At 35.1% G+C, this 27,497-nt stretch overlaps 1 protein-coding gene across 1 annotated transcript in view; it reads left to right on the top strand.

Annotated features, from left to right (window-relative positions):
* Positions 1-733: 733 nt before the first annotated feature.
* The window catches only part of LOC145675842 (uncharacterized), a gene marked incomplete at its 3' end in the record, with an annotated part of 64,821 nt that continues 38,057 nt past the window's right edge, over positions 734-27,497 (top strand). Inside the window, 4 exon segments of the mRNA XM_081746580.1 lie at positions 734-1,052; positions 10,983-11,109; positions 16,488-16,630; positions 27,028-27,110. Coding sequence (XP_081602706.1) covers positions 10,996-11,109; positions 16,488-16,630; positions 27,028-27,110 — 340 coding nt within the window.

The raw sequence follows: 27,497 nt of genomic DNA, 5'->3' as shown, positions 1-27,497 counted from the left end.
GTTTTCCAACATTCTTGAATTTTTGCCTTGTAACTTGTTTCCTGGAAATTAAAAAAAAAAAAAAAAAAGTGATTACTTGATGTGCTTTTTACCTAGGCGGTCCGGGGTTGAATTCCAAGTCCGAAATTTTTAATGTGCTTCAATTTTCAATTCATACTCTGCGTGATATGCAAGATCTTCTCATGTGGAGAAGGAAATAAATACTCGAGGGACGTAGAATTGGAGTAGATAATGAGTGGAGACCAGGCCCGCAACCAACCACAGAAGTTTGCACGGGCCATGGATATGTTAGGGGAAGGGGGCAAGTCATTAAAAATTCTCTTACACATATCTGAATTATGTCGTTTGTGTTGAGATCTGGAGGGGCCACGAAAAGTTTACGGGGTGGGAAGGCCCCCTCTGGTTGCGGCCTGGTGGAGACAAAGATTTACAAACTTTTTTCTTCAATCGTTCCAGTTTGATATTTTGAGCTAATTTTAACTATTTTCTAAATCTTCTACTAGCGTATTTTTTTAATACACAGAATGAAGTGAAATAATATATTATACACAAAGCGAATTATAATGCTATTAATAGCACTTATTGGAGATAAGGCTCCAACCAACAGACGTTAAGCTCAAAATGGAGAAATTTCTTTGTGCATCAAATCCACAGCAAAAGCCTGTCTGAGTTGAGTGCTTATCGATCGTCATCTGCTAACAGAAATGTTACATACAAATTATCTGGGCGTTTCTGATACCAGCACTTATACTAGACTGGATGTTTGGACATACAACAGTCAGAGGATATATTTTTGCTGCTGATTGTACAACATATTCGGCTTAAGTAAAAATAATAATAAATAAAATAAAGAGCACTTTCAACATTAAATATTAACAACTATTGATTAACTGATTGATTATTGGATTTTAACATCTAGTTAATTAAATAAATTGAGTTTTATTTCTTACACCGAATTGTCCGATCTCTGAGTTCCGTATCGAAAGCAGAATTACAATCCTTTGTAAGGTAGCACCATTGACGGGAATTTCACGAGTTTACGACAGTGAAAGGTGTGAGTTGTTTCATGTATATGTATTTCTGGCTTTCTCCGATGAAAGGTAAAAGTATTGTAGATATAGTTCAAAAACTAATAGTAATTTTGCAAATATTGCTCTAAAAGTGCATTAAAAAAAAACTTAGTATTAAAGTACTGAACCTTATTTCAATTTCATGACAGCACACCACGTGTGAAGAGAATGCAATATTGAGGTACTGTGTAAACATGGTAAAGTGTAAAGACAGTGTGATTTTGGAAAATAGGTTACAATAAAGTGGAACTTTTAGTGCAGGTCAAGTTTAAGAATACTATTCGAAATAACTTGGGAGAACTGTACAATAACCGCACCAGCTGGTATCAGTACGAAACAAAAAAAAATTAACAGTATCCAGATGTGGGCCAAAATTAGTAATAAATAGGATGATGTACAAGGGAATTTAGTTGCGTGCAGGTTTACTTTTGGATTGAGTATAGCCCGCTCCCCCCAGTGATTTTTAACGAATCATAGTGATTCTAACTGTTCATATTAGTTCATAATGAATCGGAATCACACGTTATAAAGATTTAAGATGTAAATCTTGTGGTAAGGAGGCTTTAGTATATGTAGTAGTAGCGGTAGTAGTAGTAGTAGCAGTAGTAGTGGTAGTAGTAGTAGAAGTAGTAATAGTGGTAGTTAATAGCAATACTACTAGTAGTAGTAGGAACGGGTTAGAAGCCCCGCAGGGGTTGGTTGGGTTCTGTCCTCAATATAAGTGGTAGTAGTAGTTGGAGTAGTAGTTATTAGTAGTAGTAGTAGTAGTAGTAGTAGTAGTAGTAATAGTAGTAGTAGTAGTAATAGTTAGTAGTAGTAGTAGAAGTGACTCTTCCAGTTCCGGTGACAAAGAACTGGGGGGAGCGGGCTATACACAAGCCTTACTTTTTGCTAACCACTCGAAATAATTGTTGAAAAATTATAATTCTTTCAGTGGCCTATGTTTAGCAGAAGGGGTCCAGCTCTTTTTTTCTAAATAATGTTACAATTTTGGTAATTTCTGTTCACATTCGGTTAATTTAGTCTTTACTTTGGGCAAGGCATTGATATCCTGTCAATAAATAGTATTGCGGAGCGAGCGTTAGTGAGTGAAAGCGGGTTAGAGCCCTGCAGGGCACGTAGTTTTTTTGTCTTTCGTTCTTGGGAACTGCAACGTAACTGGGAACAAGTTCAGATGAATTGGTCATTGTCACTGCCTTGCCTAAAGTAAAGACTTGCCTCACTTATTTCTACTTATATTAGGTTAGGTCAGGTTAGTTTATGTTAGATTTGGTTACGTTATGTTATGTCTAAATACTTGCATCATTCATTTCTCCTGTAAATTTTGTGTTTTTTACGTGCTTCTGGACCCCTTGTATTAAACATACTCCCTTTTAGTAATTGTCTTCTAAAAGATTTGCGCTAAGCGACATGAAAATATCTCATTTGGCATAGACAAAATTCAAGGGGGCAACCAGAAATAATGTTAAATAAAATTACAATTGTTTTTCGATTTGCGTATAAATAAGGCTTCCGGACAAATGGCATAAAGAGCACAGTATAAAAACAAACCAACCTGTGCTAGGTTACCAGTAAAAGCACAAATTTTATATAACCGAGTCAGGGCAGGGCAAAGCTGGCGGGTCCTCACGGTTTTGCGTCCGAAAAGAGGAGGTGTGTCAGCAATGGTGGGTATACACGTAAGCGAGGATGGTGAAAATAAATTGTCTGTGGCCTCTATAACGTGATAGTTTTACAGTTTACACAAAAACCCTCAAGCATTAAGGGGCGATCTTGCGGCTGCACCTTGATACTTGCGCCATCTCGTGGCATCCCACACTTGGGAACGCGATAACGCAGGAGCGGTGCATCTTGACCACTCTGGTTCTTTCAGAGTTGTGTTCTATGCATCGGACGCTGTCGCTTGCACTAAAGTTAGAGCAAATTCGTGGGGAGATGAAATTGGGGCTAAAGGCTAATGCTTTGGTGGCAGCACTATTTGGAGGAAATATATTTTTAGTGGGACCTAATATGAATTTCTGCTTTTTGTCTTTGATGTCAAATTTTGGCCTTATGTCTAATAAAATGTTGGTTAGGGACGGTTCTAGAAATTTCTTAAGTGTAAGCAAGCAATATTTAGGCATCCCCACCAAAATGATAATAAAATAGTAAGAAGATGCAATTGACATAAATTCTTCCAATAATTTTTACAATAGCAAATTTCTTCCATATCTGTAGCCTCCCTGTTAATATTTATGTTAACGAAGAATGGCGAAATTATAACTAATTGACTGTGGGTGAATAGTGAACGAAGTTCCAATTTTAATAATTAATAGCAATTTTATTAAATAAGCACGAGATACAACTAGGATATATGTATAGACGTATTTTCACAAGTACGAAAGAAGCATAAAATAACTCGGGGGCTTCAACATTAACAGAGGTTTGATTTTGAGAAAGAGGTATGTGATAACGAATATGGCAATTAGCTTTATTTCTCGTTTTCTGTGTTACTGGAAAGTTCGTGTTATAAAGATACTGTTCTGGCTTTCAACTTGGCAAAAATCTCTTTATTATTGCATCCATATCCATTTCATTAAGTATGTCATTTTCAATGGCCATCAAATCTGGTCCTGATCTCAAATAATTCTTTATTAATTTTAGCTCAAGTTGTTTAATACATAAATGACAAAAGTGTTGTCTTAATCGATATTTAATTTCTCTTCGATCCAGTGGCGGAACTTCAAAATCAGGTCTTCCGTAAAAAGTATTTTTCAGGATCCCTTAAGCCTATAAAACAATTCAGTCCTTTCATGTTTTTTACAACATCGACGTTCAAAATCAAGGAATGAGTAACACTATGTTTAAACACAAGCAGTGGTGGACCCAAAATTTCTCTTTTGGATCCGAAGATTTTCGGAGTATCCTACAATATGAAAATAATTTTGTGTATTTGCCCCCTGAAATTTTGCTAATTTTCTTTAAAAAAAAAAAAAAAAAAAAAAAATTCTGGGGGAGCCAGACTCTCATGACACCTTCAGAGGTGCATCCGTGAACACAAGTAACTAATATTCAAAAATTTACTTTGCGTTAGGACTATTACCAAATGCTTAAAAATATCGTTCCATCTAAATTTAATAGGAGAGAATGGATTGGTAATGATGGTTACACTGTTAGAATACAGCGACCATAAGTATGCGCTGCTGTGATTGACAGTTAGAGTTAAAAAAAAAAAAAAAAAAAAAGTGTGTTACTTATAATGCTAATGATCTTTCGATTACAGTTACCCTTTCGAGTTATATACACATATGCTGCGTGAAAGCTAATTGTATACAAACAAATTTTGAAATACATTAAATTTAACTCAGACCCGTAACCGAAGAGGTCGTATTCATTCCATTTTAATTTAATTAAATTACTGCAATCAAGTAAAATGACTTAAAGTTTCAAAAGTTCGTCGACGTGCAAATGCTTGGTTAACGGTAGACTAACTGGTATTGACAAATACACCACCTCAACATTTGTATGATTTCACTTTCGAAATTTTGTCCAGAAGTAGAAAGAAATTTTTTAAGAGCCCTCACTTTCCTATCATCTTCTTTCAGGTTTCGTAGCTTTCTTTTCCGATAAATTGCTCAGTTGGTTTTTTGTCATTAGCCATTATTATTACATGTAAAACAAAATACTATTGAGAAATTGAAGCACACATTATGAATAAATAAATAAATAAATGAAATGATTACTAATTCAATTTGTACCGTCCGGCTTTTCTTAGTAATCGTCTCCCTCCCTGGACTAATGGACAACAAAAGCCTAGTGGCTATTTCGATAATGTGCATTTCATTTACGCTAATCTTTCTGAAGACTTAACTGTGGTCATCGAACCAAAACACTGTGCGGGGGCACTGTTTATGACAAGGCGGAGAACCCTTGAAGACATTTCACTCTATTGTGATAATGTCACCCAATCCATAAGAAACACATGTAGTTGACTTTTATTTGTTTGTTTGTTGATCCATTCCCATGTCAAAAGGCATATTTGACAATGATATTCTCTAACAATGACGCGAAAGGGTGGTTGGGAGAGGAATGAGGAGTCTGTTATATTTGTATTTCGTGCATATGGTAGGATTGTGGAAAGATTGCCGCCATCTTTAGTCATACTGCCATAGTGCTTAATATAACGTCTATTGAAAAGCTAAATTTTCCTACATTTTATGTCATGTTCATAAAATCTTCCTTTTCCCCTCTTTAAAGAATCTTTCCCAAAGTTCCCTGCGCCTCGGGAAATTTTCCTCAAACGTATCACTTGTGAGTGTGGCATTGGTATCAATTGAATGAGTGAGTTGAAAAAGGTACACATTCCAGAAAATAGGCAAGCTAAACTGGGATGGTTATATTCATTTTATATGTACCTACACCGCTTGAGAGAAACAAGAAACGCATTCATTAATTTTAGGTCCTCTTTACTGAAGTCTACGGGAACGTATGAGTGAAAAATCGAACATAGTTCTGGAATGTGTTCATGTTTAAACCCAATGTTTGAAAGTTGAGGTTTTTGGAATGTGTTCCTTTTTCAACTCACCCATTCAATTGATGTAAGAGTCTATTTTAATTGAAAAAGGGGTGTTTTACAGCAAACCATACAAAGATTGAACTTTATTGTCCTTTCGATTTATTTTATCTGTATCTCAGTCTGTACAATATTTATTTAAAGTTATTTGGAAAGTTTTTAATCATAACATTTTCTCTAATAAAATTCACATTTAAAACACAAAATTAATTTTACAGTTTGGCGCCTCCTGCGAACGCGTAGTACGCCGGATTGATGTTGATCATTTCAATTCCTGATAATATATAAGAAATGGGTCCAAAAGTATCGGTATCGGGTATCGGTACATCCCTATTCAATAGCGCTTGTTATGGTTTTAGTAACACTCCACTTGTATACATAAAATCCAGCTTCTGTACACTGTGCAGAAATACCCGCCGGTGGAAAATAACATCTAATAGTCATCTTTCATATGCACTCAGTTCTTTTATGCATTGTAAAGCACTTGTAATGATTTTACACTAGTAACCCTACACTTGTAAGCCTAAAATACAGCTGTATACTTTGTATAAAATTCTGTCGCCTGCAGAAATGTGTTCCTCATAAATATATCTTTTCATACAATGTATTCAATTTTACTTGTAAATCTTCCAAAATGTGGTGCACTAAAAGAAATCCTGCACCATTAGTTGATATTCAATTACTTAACTAAATATGGTAGGAGACCTCTACAAACCGTAAAGATAAATGGAAGTGACTTATGTGCGAAAAGAATGTAAACAGTTTGTAATAAAGACAGAAAACAACGTGCTCTGCGGGGCTCTAACCCGCTCTAACCCTAGGCAAAGTGTTGTTGATATTCTGCATCATCCTGCCTATAGTCCGGATTTTGCACCCTGCGACTTTTGGCTCTTCCCCAAACGTAAGGATCACTTTAAGGGCCACCGTTACAGTTGTGACGTGGAGGTGGAAGCAGCAGTTCAGCAATGGTATCGCCTGCAGCCACCACAATTCTTTGCCGACGGCATGAAAAATCTTGTTCAGCGTTGGTGCAAGTGTGTTACCCATAATAGGAACTACGTTGAAAAATGATGCCACCATTTGTAGCTGACATTGCAAGCTTTCCACTGATACCTGTATCGGTGCTATCTGTCACACATAAATAAAGGTATCACTTTAGAGGGATTACTTTCTGAATCACCCTCACAGTATAATATTTTTCTGTGCTAATTTATTTTATTACCAGTTTCAAGTGTTCTCTTATGAAATTCGAAACAGTGTAACAAGTTTTACAGAATGTTGATCTTAAAATTAAAACCAGACGAGAATTCTTCTTCATTAAGCACATGTTACAAACTGCATCCTTCGCAACATAAGATCAAATAGCTGTATTTCTTGTGATATAAAAATAAAACATTCGCTCTACAATATTAATGTACAAACACTTACTATTACTAGTTCTTTGTAGTCAGGAAGATATTTACCTTTAAACTTTAGAACATGTATTGAAAAAGGTAAAGGGTCTTTCCTAATAAGATAGTGAAATCGGACCTTGATGCAAATTGGGTCGCTATTGACCCAAAAGGTTATCCTTGACCTAAAACTACCTAAAAAAAAAATTTGACCCCCCACCCCCTTACCTTACCGAATTATCGCATCATACATGCTCAAAATTGAATAATTTTTAATTTTGGTGGGGATGATCGAAAAAATTTTGAAAGTTTCACAAGTTGTAGATTACTATTTAAATGTAAATGTGCACTTTTTGTCAAAATCATCGATGCGTATTTTCTTTATTTTTTTGCGTGTTGAAAATTTCAAAAAATTGTAGGAATTTTTTTTTTTTTTGGGGGGGGCACGTCGCTGATTTTTTGGTTAAAAATTTGTTATACCCTTAGGTACAACATATTTTCTTCGGGGCCTGAAAGTGATGGCAACATTGTCAAAAATAAATAAAACTGAAAACAAACGTGTTTTTTGCACAGTTTTTCCACCATTTTATTGCCCTTAAGGTGAGGGCTCCTTCAAATAATCCTTTGCCAAAGTTAACAATTTTCCTTTCTTTTACGTCCCTTCCGCTTCTGTTGTTCTTCGGCTGCTTCAATTAGGCCCATTTCGGAATAGAAACACCAAATATATCCGTAACAGTGCTTCCACTTCAACGACTATTGCACAACGAAGTTACACTCAGCTCGCGGTAGAGAGCACCACTGTGTGCGGCCATTGAAGCAAACACTAGTAGATACGTTCAGCCGACGCGAGGTTTTTTGAGCCCGAAAAAACACGTTTGTTTTCAGTTTTATTTATTTTTGACAATGTTGCCATTACTTTCAGGCCACGAAAAAATATATGTTGTACCTAAGGTTAAAACAAATTTTTAACCAAAAAATCAGCGACGTGTCCCCCTCCAAAAAATAAATAAATACGAGGGCTATCCAGAAAGTAGATTACGTTTTGGAATAAAAAATCAACAAAGTATAGGAAACAAATTTTATTATATACAGATGAAAGCCACACACAAATACTACTTTTCGACATAGTCACCATTCAAATTAAGGCATTTATCGTAGCGATGTACGAGCTTGGAAATTCCTTCGTCGAAAAATTCGGCCGCCTGCGACTTCAACCACTTCGTTACCTCTTCTTGCAGCTGTTCGTCGTCATCAAAACGCTGCATAGCCAGCCACTTCTTCATTGCTGGGAATAGGTGGAAGTCGCTCGGTGCCAGGTCGGGACTGTACGGCGGATGAGGAAACAACTCCCACTGAAAAGATTCAAGAACTTCACGCGTGACATTTGCCGTGTGGGGCCGGGCGTTGTCGTGAATCAACAAGATCTTAGAGCTCAACATTCCTCTGCGCTTGTTTTGAATTGCTCTTCTGAGGTTTTGCAGAGTTTGGCAATACCTTTGAGCGTTTATTGTAGTGCCTCTTTCCAGGAAGTCCACCAAGATCACACCTTTTCTGTCCCAAAAAACAGTCGCCATCATCTTCCTTGCCGACATTGTTTGCATGCATTTCTTGGGTTTTTGGGGAGAACCTGTGTGCCCCCACTGCATTGATTGCAATTTCGTTTCACAGTTCACGTGTTTCACCCATGTTTCGTCACCAGTAACGATGCGATCGAGTAAAGAGTCACCATCCTTTTGTAGGCGTCCAAAAAGTGCAACGCTGCAGCCATTCGCTGATTTTTGTGGTCCTCTGTCAAGATTTTTGGAATCCATCTTGCACAAAACTTGTGGTAACCAAGCTTTTCGCTGATGATTTCGTGCAACAAACTTCGCGAAATTTGTGGAAAACTCAAAGAAAGTTCCGTTATTGTGAACTTTCGATTTTCACGGACTTTAACATCGACTTTTTCGACAAGTTCGGCAGTCACTTTGCTGGGTCTCCCACTTCGATCTTCGTCGTGAACATTGGTTCGGCCATTTTTAAATCTTATGACCCACTGTCGCACTCCACCTTCAGTGATAATGTTGTCCCCATACACTTCACACAGCTGCCGATAGATTTCTATCGGTTTACAGTTTTTTGCTGTCAGAAACCTTATTACTGCACGCACCTCGCAGCTCGCGGGATTTTCAATTAACGCAGACATTTCAAACCGTCACAGTATCTTAACGGAGCACAGCACGAACCTCTCACTAGCACGGCTAGATGCCGACTGAGCTGCGCAACGCTCTGACCCCAAGATGGCCGCGCTAGTCCCGCCCCTAGCGGACACAGACGAAAACGTAATCTACTTTCTGGATAGCCCTCGTAAATAAATAAAAACTACAATTTTTTGAAATTTTCAACACGCAAAAAAATAAAGAAAATACGCATCGATGATTTTGAAAAAGCACATTTACATTTAAATAGTATCTACAATCTGTGAAACTTTCAAAATTTTTCGATCATCCCCACCAAAATTAAAAAATATTCAATTTTGAGCATGTATGATATGATAATTCGGTAAGGGGAGGAGGTGGGGAGTCAAGATTTTTTTGAGGTAGTTTTAGGTCAAGGATAACCTTTTGGGTGAATAGCGACCCAATTTGGATGAAGGACCGATTTCACTATCTTACTAGGAAAGACTCTTTATGCAGTTTATGTAGAAATATTTCAAAGGAAACTTTCGATTTAAATGTCATAATTTATTCCACAAAATTTCCAATCCATTTCCTTAATTTTGTCATAAAAATGAATTCTCTGTCTTCATTATGTGAAAAGTTATAAAGATTCACTATATATTTTGGTGGCAGCCATGTTGATGACATCATAGCTCAAAAACTCATAACGGTTTTTTTTTTTGTTTTGTTTTGTTAGTGACAAGTACGACATAAGAGAAGTACGTCATATTATAGCAGGTTTCGTTTTATTATTTTAAAGTTCTGCATTTTTGGTTGTATTTTTCGGTTTTCTAGATTTTTCTTTTCTGGCCAGCTACAAACTGTTTAATCACTTGTCACAAACGATTAAAGTAATTCAAAATGTTAACAGATTCAAGATAAAATTACGGTGGTTATTAAATGGCGCATTTTATTTTGTCAATGATGTGGCTCTTCAATCAATTGAGGTGTCCCATTCAACAGAGAATTATTTCACAAACTTTGTACCCTGGTAGTTACTGTTTAAATACATCAATATATGGCTTAGCACCACAAACCAATAGAGTCGTTTCTCACTTGACGTGTCCACCGCTCTTAGTGCAGTTTCATACGAATAAATGCTAAGCCGCCATTCTGAAACTTAAATAGAAATGACAGATATTCCTCTTGAAGTGGACAGGATAGTTGTCCTAGTGTGGAACTTTTATAATTATTATAATCTACTACTAACTACTATTCATGTACACTCATGTCCAAATTGATTATCGCATATCTATAACTGTCTTCTTGTAAGAATATAATTTGATAATGATTTTGAAGGGTACTTTTAATACTGTTACTATGTGTATAATCGCGAAATGTATATTTGTGATAAATTTCATAGGAAAACAATTATAAATACGAAAATTAGAATGAGTAATGCAAAATGTTGCTAAATGGACAAGAAAGTTTTATTTTCGTTTTATTATTATTGTTTACTGTTCTTTTAACATGAAATTTGCCACATACAAGTCTTTGCCGATTATACACATACTAACATTATAAGAAATACCGGGCGAATTCGTTATCAAATTCTATTCCTACAACAACATATTTATAGACATGCGACAATAATTTTGGACATGAGTGTACGTAAGTAGTATTATAAACTATTGAACTGATCAACTATATATTACAAAGTACGCATGTATAATCTCTTTGAACACATATGCACGTATATTGAATATAATACATAGCAATTTGCTTTTATCAAAGTAAACAACAATTATCCATTTATTTTTCTTCTTTTTAGGATACTGCTCAGAATGAGGCTTGTTTCGTTAAATGATGATTCTTTGTATGAACATAAATTAAATCGCTCTTTATATGTTTTCTACACACGACATGTAGATGATCTTACAAAAATGTGGAAAGAGCAGGTATGTGTTTTGATTTATATGTATTAATTTTCTCTTCAGCTTCAAAAAATATTTTGTAATGGAATAATGTATGTGGAAAATGTACACAAAATTAGATAATCGTCAAATGTAATCTGATGAATCCTTTGTGTGTGTAATAGAAATATTATTTTTTTCCTCTCCTGTAAAGATGGATGGTATATACTGCTGGAAACCCATTTAAGAACACCCGGTAGAATCTTTCGGTTCTGGTCCAAAGTTGGTACACGAGAAGAAGGCGATGTAGATATGTCGTAGTAATCCCAACGAGGCACTTGTAGAGCATCTCGAACATAGTATAAATGGTATTCAAAAACATAGAGGACTCACTTTAAACCACTTGTGACCATCACAAACCGAACTGCCATATACCTGTTCAGGCATGCAACCAGTTGTGCAGATGTTGATCGGCTGTCTAAGATGTGGATCCTACGCTCATTGTAGATCTTGGCATAGATCGGTGTTAGTCGTTGCCGGAACCCGAATCGTGGTGAAACGTCCCGTACTGTCCTACGTGTGGTCGATATGGTTTAGATTGGGAGACCCAGAAAGCCAAGGTATACTGACCAGCTTACCCCTCGCATGGCTCACTGAATATGTATTGACTACAAATGAAGCGTGCCATCTACCATCAGTTAAATTCGGCGAAAACGGCAGCGCCAATTACAAACTTCGGTATAATTAAAATGTCAAATCAGCTATGTATTTCATGAGTTTTTTTCATATTTTTGCCCACTCTCCATAATAACAAATTAAAAAATAAATAAATAAATAAATTTGATACTATTAATAAACACTGGTGGGAGCTTATATGATTCAGATCTCGCGTTGAACTGTAATTTCACGTCACAGCTTTGGTACTTTAAAGGGACTTCTTACAACAAGCAATCAGTTAACGAAGTGTAAAATGCGCCACTAAACAATATACTTCGTAAAATAAAAAAAAAAAAAAAAAAAAAAAAAAAAAAAAAAAAAAAAAAAAAACTTTCTATAGTTATAAACTTCGAGGATAAGAGTATGTGGCAGCCTTTTATTACATTCGAGCAACGATAGGAGAGAAGAAAGTATGGGGATCGTGAAAAAAAATTAGGATGGAATCCGAGATTTCAACAGATATACACTTTTATAGTCCCTTAGGCTTCAATCCTGCTTTACACTGAATAAAGCTGCAAACCATGGTTTAGCCTCTCTCTTGATCGTATCCTGGATCCGCCACTATATATATATTCGAGAGAGAGAGAGAGACAAAGACAGAAAGAAAGAGGAAGATATAGGTAAATACATACATAGATCTAGATATCAATGTCTGTCTTTTCGTCCTGATGTACACTCGTTTAGACCATACCATTGAACGTATTGAGACAAATTTTAAACGTAAGAATTTTTTAATGATTTTTCAGAGGGGTTTTTCTAATGTCTACCTCCAAAAATAGGAGTAATTTATTGAAGGGTGAAAATAATTTTAAAAAAATGAAAGTGATTTTTTTTTTTTCAAAAACGGCTGTAATGATTTTGTTCGTCTCCCATAAATCAGTATTTCATTAACAGCTCTAAGTCGTTTATCTGGAAAAAATCCAGAAGATGTAAATTACCCGTGGGAGTAAATTTTTTCCCGGGCGGTTTTCTCAAAAACGATCATGTAATTTTATTCATATTTCATAAATAAATATTCCATTAAAAAACTTTCAGTATGATATAAACAATTTTTTATTTAAAAATTTACAGAGGTGCTGTACGCGTAGGAGTGAATTTTTCCCGGACGATTTTCTCAAAAAGAATTCAGACAGTTTGGTTTAAATTTCCCAAGTAAATGTCACATTAAGAAGTTTGCAATATTCTTAAGCCCATTGTTCTGGTTTTAGAACAACAAGGGCATGCAACGCATTTGTCTATTTTCTTTTCTTCTATGAAGAGAAATGACGCGGAAAACTAGTAGTTCTTAACCCTATGTCGGATTAAAGGATTTAAAATAAATCAGAGGTGTAGGGTAGAATTAATATAGACCAAGGAAACAGAACTATTACAGAATCGTTTGCGCAAAGGTAAATTACCGAGGTGGTTCAAGAATTTTTCAAAGAATTTGATGAAGATGCCAAAGAGAGATGGCTGTATGTAAGATTCGTTGAAAAAGACGCGAGTTACAAATATTTGTTGTGGCTTCGAACAACTTATAGCAAAACTCACTAGCTGAAGTTTTGTGGCACTTAGTTGCAATTTTTGATTCAGTGAAGTCGCACTGTCGATTTGTAGTCCTGAGAGTTCTTGAAACAAGTCTTGATACTTCAGCGTCGATTAAGTGCGGAAGACGGCGTTAAACGCACCTTCCCTTCCCCTCTAGCGAAGTAAAGAGTGAATAGTTAATTGAAGCCTTCTAGTCCATTTTCATAACACCAAAATAATTTGTGGTATCCAGAACTTAGGTAATTATTAAAGCACACCAAGGCGCTGTTTTCCTTCCAAAATCTTCCTCTGGCTTGGTGTTCGTCTGACGGATGATTGACAGAATATTCAAAAAATTCAAAATCTCAATCACTTTTGTTAATTCGTACGCGTCTTTCGATCGCATGGTTCCGTCCGAATTGACCTTGAATAGGCTTGTAAGTTTCTGAGAAACTGGTGTATGAAACTTTTCTCAACAAATCTTACTTATTTGCATTTCTCTTACATTCTTCGTCTTTAAATAGACGAAATATACATTATATAACATACATCCTGCCAAATGCTTACGAATATTAGATTTAGTATGTCAAGTGTAGTTCTAATTCTGGTGTACTTTACTTTGTTGAAATCGAAAGAAAATGTACACTATTTACAATTAAAGAGCTCAAATTCCTATTTTCATTATTATTTGCCTAAGTGTTAAATAATTAAAATGCTGTATTTTTAACATATGTTACAAGTCAATTTTCATTTTTAAAAATTCACAAGGAGTAGTTTATTATTAGGCAGATATAGAACATATTGAGTTTTCGCCGGATGATTTTCTCTAAAACGACTCAGGCAGTTTTGTTATATTTCATAAATAAATGCTATATTAGGAAACCTACAATATCATATAAATTATTTTTTTTATTTTTAAAAGGTAGTTTACTCTTGGAAGTGAGTTTCTCCCGGACGATTTTCTGAAAAACGACTCAGACAATTTTCTTCATATTTCACAAATAAATATTCCTAATTTGCCTAGATTGTGGTATCAGTAATTTTTCATTAAAAAATTCACAAAGCGTAGTTTTATTCTTAGGGTGAGTTCTTTTTTCGAACAAGTTGTTCGAAAACTGTTCAGTTGATTTGGACTGGTTTTCATTAATAAATACTTAATGTACAATTCTATAACAGGCATAAATTATTTTGCATGAAAATGACGAAAAGTTAATTGTTGTGTGTTTTCTTTACGGACGGTTTGTCAAGAATAACTTACATTTTATTCATATTTCAGAAATAAACATTTCTTTAACAACCCTATAAATGACATGAATAATTTCCCATGATAAAAATCATGAGAAGTAATTTGCTCTTAGAGCTGCTTTCATGGATACAAATTTTTGAACGCGCCTATTATGAAAACGAAAAGGTTAGCGGAGGATCGTGGAGCATGGAAGCTTCTCAGCTGCGGCAAGTGACCTGCCAATAAAGGCAGAATACCTATGATGATGATGATGATTATGATCTTGCTCATATTCATAAATAAATGGCTCCGTAATAACTACAATATGATATGATTCAATTTAAGAAGTGAGCGACAGAGTTTAGTACGATGGTCCGTACCCTTTATTCATGAAACAAGATTGTGTGACAGTAGTATAATGTTCATTAGATTATTATTTATTTATTTAAAAATACACTACTTAAAATTTGGTATATCTTTACATATAGAAAAGCTCTTCCAGGAATGAAATGAAACGAAATCTTGACGTTTTACGTCCCACGTTTATGCCGGTTAGGCTAAAGAAGACGGTGATGATGATAAATGAATGAAATGATGGAATGAAGAAAGTGGGAGGAAACGGGAGAACCCCGAGAAAACCTACGCGCACGATGTTTGTTCACCATAAAGTTCACTTGGCGTGAGGTGGGATCGAACCAGAAACCCCATGCACCAGAGGTGAACGCTCTACCATTGAGCTACCGCGGCCTCGAGCTCTTCCAGAGTAGAATGGTTGATTCGTACATGTGATCCCGGATTCATTTCTCGGTAAAAAGGGGGGCGCGGTGGCTCAGTGGTAGAGCGTTCACCTCTGGTGCTTGGGGTCCCGGGTTCGATCCCAGCCCCCGCCAAGTGAACTTTGTGGTGGACAAACACCGTGCTCGTGGGTTTTCTCGGGGTTCTCCCGTTTCCTCCCACTTTCTTCATTTCTTTCATCTCTCATTATCACCGTCTCCTTTAGCCTAACCGGCATAACCGTGGGACGTAAAACTCAAAGATTTAATTTTTTTCATTTCATTTCTCGGTAAAGTTACAATTGTGGAAAGATCTGAGTAATTGAGCTAAGTGCGACTAATGATGGTTTGATAAGTACATTGGTTCTACAAAGAAAATGGAATCTATGATGTTTTGCCAAGTGCTAATGGTATAGAAAAATGAAAGATCATACAGGAAGAAAAATATCCTGTGTGTACTCGAAAGTAGTAAGGAAGATATTGAACTTGGGTACAGCTACTCTGCTCTATAATTTGGAGTTGTAATTGCTGTGATTATGGTAGTGCTGAAACGAGAAATTTGAAATGATATTTGTAATTGCTCAAGCAAAGTACTCTCTCGTATGTTAGTAGAATTGAACGAAGAAAGTTCATTTTCTGTAAACTCATCTATGATTTTCCCTCAACAAATTTCTTTACATTGGCGGCACTTGACGAAAGGAAGTTACATCGGATAAAAATTACAGTTTTATCGAAAGATCTCACGAAGTCTTGTAGTCCAAATTAAGTACACATTACCTGTAAAGTTAATATTTTCGTTCTCAGATTTCAACATTTCGTCAAGCCATAGTAATCGTATTTTTAAATTTCACAAGATGAAAATTTAATATACTTATGAATGTAAAAGATTCTTCACATCTCTTGTATTTTTTTTTTTTTTTTTTTAAGTAATATTGTCTCTCATTTAGAAGGTGATATGTGAACTTTCAGTAACGTCTTTTTTTTAAACCTTAAGTTAAAAAAAAAAGAGTAAAGATAGGTAACGTAATAGCACTGAACCTTGCACTAGCATATTTATGTTTGCCTCCTATTTTGATCGAGAGTTGAATTGCAGATAACAAATGGTGCTCAAATTATGGTCTCAGGTGTAAAGTATATAAAATATATTAGTGGTAATTTCAATAGACAAGTAATGATTATAGAATGTTTCTTATTTCTTTCAGGGGAGACGCTATTGGTTATCATTTTGCATTAGTTTCTATTCGTACTTCAGAAAAAGAAAATTACCTGCTTTAGACAATGCTGTGTCTCGTAATATTCTGTCAGATGCAATGATTCGTGTGTGGGTTACGTTGTCAGCACAAAGGTAATGTTACTTTATAAAATAGATATATATGACCTATATCGACAGAGGTTTAAATCCTGAGTCGATAATACTCTAAAGATATGAGACCGTAATATAAACGGTTTAAAGTTTTTTTTTTTTTTTTTAACCTATCGATGCCCAAAACTAAATATGTGAGAGGAATTTCATATACATATTAAAAATACTTCATGTGCATGTTGTTAAATAGATATATTTAGAACAGTAATACAGTACGTAGAACTTGGAATACGCGGGTGTCACCTGGAGGTGATGTTGAGGATTGTACATATGTGCACCTTGTATGGTGAATCTCAAAATATAAAACGTTTTGTGATGTCTGTAGACATTACAATAATAACATCTTGTCACTCTAATGTATTACAGAAACTAGTGTAAACATTTGTTAATGTTTTAGTTTATGGACCTATAATCACAAGTAATTATCGCGTGCGTTGAAGGTAGCTGTATGAAACTGTTACATCCGTGAATGGACGTTGTACCAGCAGTGAATATGTATTGCATCGTTGCATTTGTTGCACATAATTCGTGTGCACTTGTGATATAATGCACATCTTTGCTGTAAACAGGATTTTCTTTTGTGTTCCTCATTGTTGCTGGATAGGCGTACTTCAATGGAAATACGCTTTGCAGCACTCTCGCGACTAGTTTTTGCTGAGGTTTGATACCATATAAACCACAATAGACTGGAACAGTTTGTCTTCTGAAGCCATTGCATATCGACGTCTTACCAGCTGAAGAGAATACTCAATGAATTTGCCAGGCATTTTGACAGGTTGCATCTAGGCCAAAAGCAAATAACGGAAACCACCATTTTCCCCTTGTAGTCCTACCTTGAGAGCATCTGCATTTTCGTCAAATCGGTCTACTTCTCCCATATAAGTGTTATATTTTAATACAACAGCAGGGAAGTTAACTTGCATTTTATTTCGCGTGCCGTCCACAGTATGATCTTTACTTTTGTAACTGGTGATACAGAGTAACAATTAGACGTTATGGTTACTATATTGTCGTTCCATTCATTACTATAAAGAATCAGTGACTATGAAACACACGAATTCACTAGGTTCTTTTTTGTGTAACTTACTGTCTGGGAACGGGCATTTTGCAGTGCGATTCTGTCTTATTCCTGTACCACCACTGCCATTTTCATAAAGCTTCGTGAAGCAACGGAAGAGTCGTGACGATATTATCGAAATAAAAGTTATATGGTTCCAGATCGGAAGGAAATCTCTTCATTTCAAGAGTTATGCTTCCTCCTAGCCCAATCTCCTGCTGCATTGGCAGTGGAGCACTCTTTGATTCTTGATATGGTTCAAAAGGATATCAAATATCCTAACAGAGTTTCACAATTCCACAATTTGTAATCAAACCTAAGAGGTTTCCCATAAATATGTTCCATGTTCCGTTCCATGCTTTCCATAGTAATGAACCATTGTTTCATCAACAGAAATGTTACTGGAATAAACCTTCGAAATGTTCAAGAAAATTATCATTTAGTATATCAAAATACAATCTGACATTAACAGTCTTATCATTTGGAGGTAACTGTAGATTGTTACAAAGATGTAAGTATTATTGAATTTTAAGGAACCTATTTCTTCGAATTGATTCAGATAGTAATTCATTGTGTGTAAATTTATTCAGATAGTTATGTACCCTAATTATCACGAGATAGACGTTTAGCTCTTGTCAAATCGAGATGGTGATTGCACTGTGTGCATATTTCTTAGACATTTGCACAATCATTTTTATGATACTGTCAAAACAAGCTACTGGTGTTAGCTCATCATCTGCAATACTACATTTTCAAATTTCGTTTACATTTCCAACCAGATCGTTTAGTATGATTTCATCCGATTCACACTTATACGTAAGCTTGACTTTTTCCTGACAAGAGAGTTCATTATTTTTATCTGATGAATTCTGTCTTTTACCAAACGATTCAGTCTCGGTGGATTTACGTTTCGGCATGGAACGTTAACAGTTTGTTTTTGGCACATTCTTACCTTGAAATTATTTGTTTCTTGTTAGTATCACAGTGTAATATTACATTACCTCGCTCAGTTCTCATATCCGCGTGAACATCTTCGGAGTCACTGTCTTTTTGCCGCCGAAATATCTTGACTTTGGCCGTCAGCATTTTCGGTGGCAATCGGTTCACATCACTAGGACCGTCTTCATCCCACTTTTCTCCTCAGTAAGGGGTCCCATACACTATCAGTTTTAACCGATCAGTCCAATTGAGCTAGAAACTGACTTAAGCGATCGTACGATGAACTGAATTAATAGTGTGTGGAGTACCATCAGTTAATCGAGTTTAGTTCTTCAGTTGTTTCAGTTTCATCAGAGGTTCTGTGGAGCGCACTTCGAAGCATTATGATTTGAACATGTGTTTGTTATCTCATTAATGCAGAGTACAACGTACAAGATAATACAAATCATATGATATGAGACTAGGAGTACTTACTGAATCGTTTGTGTCTTCCGTTTCATCAGTTTGCAGAGTTGCAGTGGACATACTGGGCTTAGCAATTTCATGGTCAACTAGAAACATAAGTTCCTTGAAGTACCAAAGTTTTGGAACGTACACTTCCCCACCTCCAGTCCCCGATTTTTTGGATTCGTTCATTTTCCGCAGTTCCTTCCCAAATGCTGACGGTAGGTTGTTTATTTTTTTTAATAGCAGTATCTCGTGTAGCCTGAGGTTCCAACTCTTTTTAATTTTGTAAGTAACACATCATACGCCACCCCTCTTTTATACATATTAGTATAATGCACATGTTGCATGTCTCAAAGTTCGGGATGAGCATGGTAGGCTTCAATAAAAACCAACAATGCCTCACTTTTACTAGCTGCCCTGATGACAGGACCAGATTTGAGAGAACTGAATTGAGACAACTGTATGTATTTCCTTCAATTAATAGCACAGTTATCGGAGCAAAGGACGGTTTGTTTGTTCAATCCAAAATAACCGTTCTTCAGTGCAAATAACCGCATGAAGAACTGACTGAACTGAACGAATTCCTTCAATTCGCACAGTTTTTTCTTCAGTTCTGACTAGAGATGTAAATGAGCGAACTTTTCAGGCGAACTTTCATTTTCGAAAGTTCGTTTTCGAACTTTTCATAAGCAACTTTTCCCGAACTTTCGCTTTCTTTTATTTACTAATTATAGCGACACTCATTTTTATAATAACTTATTCTGAACATAGTGTGATGACTGTGAGCTAGCTATGTAGTAGGCCTATACAGTATAGTTATTTGCACCATAATGATACAAGATGAACTGACACATATTGACATTATACATGATATGGATAAACACGTAAAGCACATTATCGTAACTGAATGAGTGCTTTCCACAAAGAAAAAAATATTAAATAAAATGATTAATTTTGTATCGGTAATGCGTGAGTTTATGATATAAACTTGTTTGTGCAAGTCAAATTTAAGTGTTCGGTTGTCAGCATCATGTAACATTGAAGGTTTCTGCCGAAAACATACTGTTTTATGATATAGGCTTGGAATTTGAAATACATGCTTATAACGCCCCGTAACGTCTTTTGAAAAATGTGAAAATTATGTACTATTAGAAAGAGAAAAAAACTAAAATAAATTTACTTCGATTTTTAATGTAGCCATGTTATATACCAAAATGTTTGTAATTTTACAGGGATTTTTTAAATGGATATTTTAAAAAAATGAGCCGAACTTTCGGCGAACTTTCGCGCGAACTTTTCAAGTTTGAACTTTTCATGAAATTTTCCAACACTAGTTCTGACTTCACAATCAGGTTTTCCTTCAGTTAAACTGATAGTGTATGGGCCTCTTAACGTTGCTATCATCAAGTGATACTATTACAAGTTCAATTTTAGGCTGCTCTGCTTCCTCCAAATATAATAGATTTCATGTACTTCAAGACTGAGATAAATGATATAGAAACAATTGTTAGATTCAGCATGAAGTCACGTACCATTGTGTTTTCATCTCAGAAAGATAGGTGAATAGAATTGAAAAATGTAACATTATTTCAGGCGGAAAAAAAAAATCTATAATTTGAAAGGCTTCATTAGTAAGACTATTCATGGCTTTGGATTAATTGTTTTAACAAAAGAGACACTGACCAAAGCTTAAAACTTTACTTTATTTTAAATTATAATTTGTAACTGTTTCGGATATCTAGCATATCCTTCTTCAGACACGATCGAAATTAATGAAAATACAGACATATATATAAATGTTATAACAGAGTTTAAATTCTTTAACCGTCATATATATATTCATTGTTATAAAAAAAAATTTAAATTCTTTTAACAGTCATATATAGAGTCATTGTTGTACTTTTTTATTTTTATTTATTTATTTATTTTTCTTATTTACCGAGGCCTTCAGCCCATTCTATAAGTCTTCGTGTTCACTTTCCAATTAATCACTTCCTTTATTTTTGGTTCTTATAAGGTCCTTTTATTTTTATTTATTTATTTTTTTTATTTTTATTTATTTATTTATTTATTTTTTCTCTATCTTATTCAAACTTCCTTGCCATGATTCATTAATTGGTAAGCCCCCTGTCCAGTTCATCAGTTTATCTCTTCCTACCTTCTTTATCCAATCCGCTTCTTTCCACTTCCTTATTATCATTCTTTTCTCCATCTCCAGTACTTCCGCCTTATCCCAATTAATTGCGTGATTCATCTCCTTAACATGTTTGTATATGGAACTTATAGAAAGAGTGGAGAAACTTTATTAAGATCAATAAAGAAGAAGAATAGAAAAGGAACTAAAAAGATGAATGAAGAGGAAGAAGGGGTCATTTACAGGGTATGGTGTGAGGACTGCGATATGTCATATATAGGAGAGACAGGAAAGAGAATGAAAGAAAGGATAAAACAACATGAAGATGATGTTAGGAAGAAAAAAGATACCAATGCCATATACAAACATGTTAAGGAGACGAATCACGCAATTAATTGGGATAAGACGGAAGTATTGGAGATGGAGAAAAGAATGATAATAAGGAAGTGGAAAGAAGCGGATTGGATAAAGAAGGTAGGAAGAGATAAACTGATGAACTGGACAGGGGGTTTACCAATTAATGAATCATGGCAAGGAAGTTTGAATAACATAGAGAAAAAAAATAAATAAATAAATAAAAATAAAAAAATAAAAATAAAAGGACCTTATAAGAACCAAAAATAAAGGAAGTGATTAATTGGAAAGTGAACACGAAGACTTATAGGATGGGCTGAAGGCCTCGGTAAATAAGAAAAATAAATAAATAAATAAATAAAAATAAAAAAGTACAACAATGACTCTATATATGACTGTTAAAAGAATTTAAAATTTTTTTATAACAATGAATATATATATGACGGTTAAAGAATTTAAACTCTGTTATAACATTTATATATATGTCTGTATTTTCATTAATTTCGATCGTGTCTGAAGAAGGATATGCTAGATATCCGAAACAGTTACAAATTATAATTTAAAATAAAGTAAAGTTTTAAGCTTTGGTCAGTGTCTCTTTTGTTGAAAGGCTTCAGTGGAGCAATAACATCTAAATAAAAAATAAGAGTTCATTACGAAGCGGAAACTATGTGAAACAACTAAGAAATAAAATATACAATATATTTTATATGATATACATATAATTTATATATCTGTAAATAAAACTTAATATTATTCCATCTAGTTAAAATTTCTCAGTTTGCAACGCTTCTAAAAAGAAAACTCAAACAAGATTCCAATAAGATTACAAACGGATTATATGAAAACTTTTATTTGTAAACGGTAAAGGTAATAAAAACTTGGAAATAAAACATAAACCAATATCATCGTGTTGGCAGAAGAAAAGGGAGATGACAGCAGTTCTATAAAACGAAAATGGGATGAGATTAAACAAAGAGATTATCGATTTAACTCGCAACGAATATTGACATTGAAAAAAGGATGAATGAAACTAGTTTTAATTGTCATAAAATGTGCTAATCCAGTAACTAAAGTGTATACATAGTGCCCGTTGTTACCTGTGGGTGATACCTCAAGTTATACCTTAGAAAAGTGGAGGAAAAATTTAAGTGAAAAAGATTGTTTTATATTAAAATAAATACTCAATCTATGCATTCTCTAAATATCGTAACTTCTTCAAATAATCTTACCTTCTTGACTCTCCATAAGATGATTCATTTTGACCCGTAGCAATAGAAAACAAACTGCACTCCGCCTGTTAAGCAATAGGTTCTAAAACAGCCACCAAATGGAGTAATGCTTTATTACGCTTATAGTCTCAAAAGAAAGATAGATGAATACGAGAAGCAGAATAATTACCCGGAATTGCGTTTATTTCAACTTTTTTTTTTTTTTTTTTAATTGTGTCACCTGTAGGTGACATCGGTAATTGGCGGGTTAAGCAACTTCCCGCTTAGAAAAATGAAATCTTTGAGTTTTACGTCCCACGGTTATACCGGTTAGGCTAAAGGAGACGGTGATTATGAGAAATGAGTGAAATGGTGGAATGAAGAAAGTGGGAAGAAACGGGAGAACCCCGAGAAAACCCACGAGCACGGTGTTTGTCCACCACAAAGTCCACACGGCGCGAACTGGGATCGAACCAGAGACCCCAGGCACCGGAGGTGAACGCTCTATCACTGAGCCACCGCGCTCCCCAACTTCACTTTAAAATTTGTTGTTCCATCCACTGCATCTTCTGGTTTCAATATTGATCCACATAGAGCAAAAACGATAATAGAATCGATTCAGCGTTCTAAGAATAAATACCATTTTCTCTTAATCCTCTGTTCAACCCGGTAGTGGCAGAAATTAAACACTTGCGGTTTTAACGTTGATCTCTGTAGGATAAAAACGACAATTGATAGCGAGAAACTGTTCTCTGCAATCGTTTAAATGTCCCAACAATAGTTTCCATCTCCAGTCTACTAAGATAGGTACTATCACTTCTGTTTCAACATTAATTGAGAAAATACCACGTCGTACAAACCAAACTCTTTCACGACACGGTTCACATGACACTGCTACTTTCTTCAGGTTAGAAAAGTAATCAAACGCAAATAAATAAATAAATAAATAAAAAGAGAGAAAAGAAAATAGACATACATTACAGTCAGTTTTTTTTGTTTAAAACAAATGATTAAAACGTGTTTTAGACAATTTGTGGTGGACAAACACTGTGTGCGTGGGTTTCCTCGGGGTTCTCCCGTTTCCTCCCACTTTCTTCATTCCACCATTTCATTCATTACTCATCACCGTCTCCTTTAGCCTAACCGGCATAAACGTGGGACGTAAAAATCAAAGAATTCATTTCATTTCATTTGTTTTAAAAAATTGATTTTGTTTAAAACAAATTTTATATATGTTTTAAACATTTTGTTTTAAACGTGTATTTTTTAAGATTTGTTTTAAACATATTTATATTTTATTTTATTTTTGTAAAAAAAAAAAAAAAAATCTGCCAGAGGAAGAAAATTATCAAAAAGTGCTTCTCATTCAAAAGACTATTTTATTCCCGTGTGAATGTTTTGATTTCTCGTGGCTTCAGCAGGTCAATGTGATGATCTACAACTTATTTTGTTTCTTTTTCCCTTAGTTTTTAATGTTTATAGTATTGTTCAAATGTTTATCAGTTAACTTGCGAGAAAGTGTCGTAGTCGAAGGTTGGACTTCTTGTAGAACTGATATTAAAAAATAAATAAAAGAATTATCTTGGAAACAAGTTTTTGTGTTCTATTCAGAAAACAACGGGTTCTTTGTTAAATTGTAGTTCTGTAATTAAAATATCGCAGGCATTCGTTGATACAGTATATCTTGATTCTCAGTCTCCGTACAACTTGGAATCGTTTAACGTGAGTTTTACGGAAAGAAAAAAGGACGTCATTTGGAGCAAATTTATTAAAGTAAATCAAATAAGAAAGCGACCATCAAATAAGAAAACGACCATACGAGCTCGTTGCAAAACGTGTAAGAAAGAAATAGTTTTTTTTCTCTTTTATTAGTTCAAAGAATAAAGAATCATTTTGAAAAATGCAATGTTGTGAAAAAAACTGGAAACCCAAACAAATGGTAAAATGTTAACTTAATGTAAGAATTAATTTTGTATCACCAATATCTTGTTTATTATGTTATAAAAAAAAATATTTCGTCCCTCTCCCCCAACTCCGTTCTAAAATTTCCTAAAAACTTTACATCATGGCGTAGCTTGTATGAAGGGATCAGGCGAGAAAGCACAAGGTATGGCAGTCACCCGTGCAATTAATCATTAAAGCGTGCATTCACCCGTGCAATTAACCATTTAAGCATGCAGTCACCCGTGCAATTAACCATTAGAGCGTGATACTTATTGTCACACCATTGCCGAACATCAGTGAGGCTCCTGATACGACTTGATCTGCATTTGTTCGTCTGTATGTATGAATGCACCATGCCACAGGGCGCAATTTTCGATCTTTTAACATTACATTTTGAGGGTAGAGGCACGAGATGTCCGAAATTTGCTGTATAGATTTTGACTGCAACCCGACGTAAAATTTCAAAGTAACGTGTTTCGGAACCCACTTTAGATAAGAAGCCCTGTCTCATATAGCCTTGCTACTGATGCAACACTGTAATCAATCAAACTAAACAAACTAATTTTATGCGTTTCGAACAAACTTGAGTTGCAGCATATATTTGGCTCCAACTTATTTTTTATTTTTATTTATTTATTTATTTATTTATTTATTTATTTTTTTTTTTTTTTAGATATGGGGCGTTCAGAACACAAGGGATCCAAGTCCATTTTCAGAAAGGTTCAATTTTGCTACTTTTGATGATAGTATTCGACATTGGTTTCAATACTTTGGATGTGCATTGCAGTGTCCATCTCATTTATTACTGTTGTAGAGGCCTTCAAAATGTGTTTTTGATTCTGTGGCGTCCCTAATTTGTAACATTGCGTAATAAATGTGGTTTTGTGAGCTTTCGTTTAACATACAGGTTTGAAATATATAATAATCTGACGAAGTACCATTTCAAAAAAATACAATTTTATGTTGATTTGGCAACACTTTTAATCTGGTGGCATTGTATAGTATGTTAACCAATTTCCTCCTGTCGATATTTGTTCTAGACGAAATTTGAGCGTTTCTGGTTTATTATTAAAAGTTACAAGGCCCTTGTAGCGTACGTTGCCATCTATAATAGGAGAACCAGGACCCACTACACTCCTGATACGCCATATATACTGGTGGTAATATGTTTGAGACGAACACATGTTAGAGTGTACCACTTCCTAACATGATCCCTCCCAATACCATGACACTACTTGCCCCTTGGTCCCGTTTTCGAATGTTGGAGGGGCTGTAGTAAGTTCCAGATTTTCTCCAAATCAGAATTCGGCGAGAGTCACTTTGTAAACCAAACTTGGGCACATCTGTAAACTTCCTCCTCCGCCACCATTGTTTATGTTTTTTCACGATGTGTGGTCCACTAGGTTGCACTATCCCTCCTGTAAATAACAGTCAATCAGACACATACTGCAGGTCTTTGCGCATAGAATCGCATACAATTGTAACTGTGTACAATGTTTACCTGTAAAGATTCATCCCACTGGCAGAGGAGAAATTACTAGTGAGGTCCCTGGTGTCACAACCTGTTGTCTGCTAGTTAGGGCTAAATGTCGTTTGTCCTAGATTGTTGTTGCCCTTGGACGTCCACTGCTGAACCGTCGGGACACATTTCCATTCCGTTGCAACGGTCTTCATAATCGAGAAGTAACTCCTGGTGGGATATTCAGCTCCTCTGATATGGACATTTGTGTTTGTTTTGGCTCCAGTTGTTGAATTATCTCCGCTGGAAGTAATTCAAATATACTTCTTGTGCGTTTGCACACATAGAGCACATTCACTACCACTAGAAACTGGTCTGAGCTGCCGACACTATATACGATGATGTATGGTGGACGATTTGGCTGAGTTGCTTGTTATCTTCGAGGGGTAGCGTGTACACTAAGATGATCTTGTACTTGTTATACCAGTAATTATAATTTAAGGATAAAAAAGCAGGCTAAATGTATCAAATTAGATTTGTATTGTGACTCCTAGGTGAAAAGAAATTTTCTCGAGTCCTGTATATGTATAAATCTTAGTTTAAAACTAAATCAATGGATACGACCCAAACAGTGATCCCTCACTTACTCTTGAGCTACCTCTAGTGCACTCATTTCCTCAAACGAATTACTGGTGACAGAATAGCTAAATAGAGCTTAAAAGAAGATCGAACCGATGTCCACCTTGCATCCTTAAATGTAGTTGTGATGTCGTTTACTTTGTGGAAAGAAAACGTAATTTACTAAAGAATGATTTACTTTTTGCCCTATTTCAGTGCGTCTGAGTTGCATACATTTATTAAAGACGTCGTAAATGTTGCCCGTTTCAAGGAGCTGTTCGACAATTTGCTGCAGGAAAGTAAGTAGTATTTTTATACCAGTTATATTTTATTTATTTATTTATTTATTTTATTGAAATTAGAGATGGATACCGCAGGGCTCATAGCGAGTCACTTTTGTAACTTAAAAGTTATTTTTTTTCAAGTTGGTCACTAAAAGTTACTTTTTTTTTCAAATTTGTCACTAAAAATTACTTTTTTAAGAGGTAAAGTGACTTTTTCGTGTGATTTATGTTTTGCATTGGCAGTTTTCTAAGAAAAATATAAAAATAAATGAAAAAAGGCAGAAACCTGTTTATCATTGCGCTTCTGAAAGCTTCAGTACTTGCTGCCACATGTGAAACAGTCAGCTTTATTCTCACTTCGGCTTTTATCCTTTCTAAAGCACAGTGTAAGGTTAGTGGATG

This window comes from Thermobia domestica, chromosome 18, assembly GCF_964235325.1.
Source record: "Thermobia domestica chromosome 18, izTheDome1.hap1.1, whole genome shotgun sequence".
NCBI lineage: Eukaryota > Metazoa > Arthropoda > Insecta > Zygentoma > Lepismatidae > Thermobia > Thermobia domestica.
The sequence above is the reverse complement of the archived record's forward strand: the minus strand, read 5'-3'. Positions and strand labels throughout refer to the sequence as shown.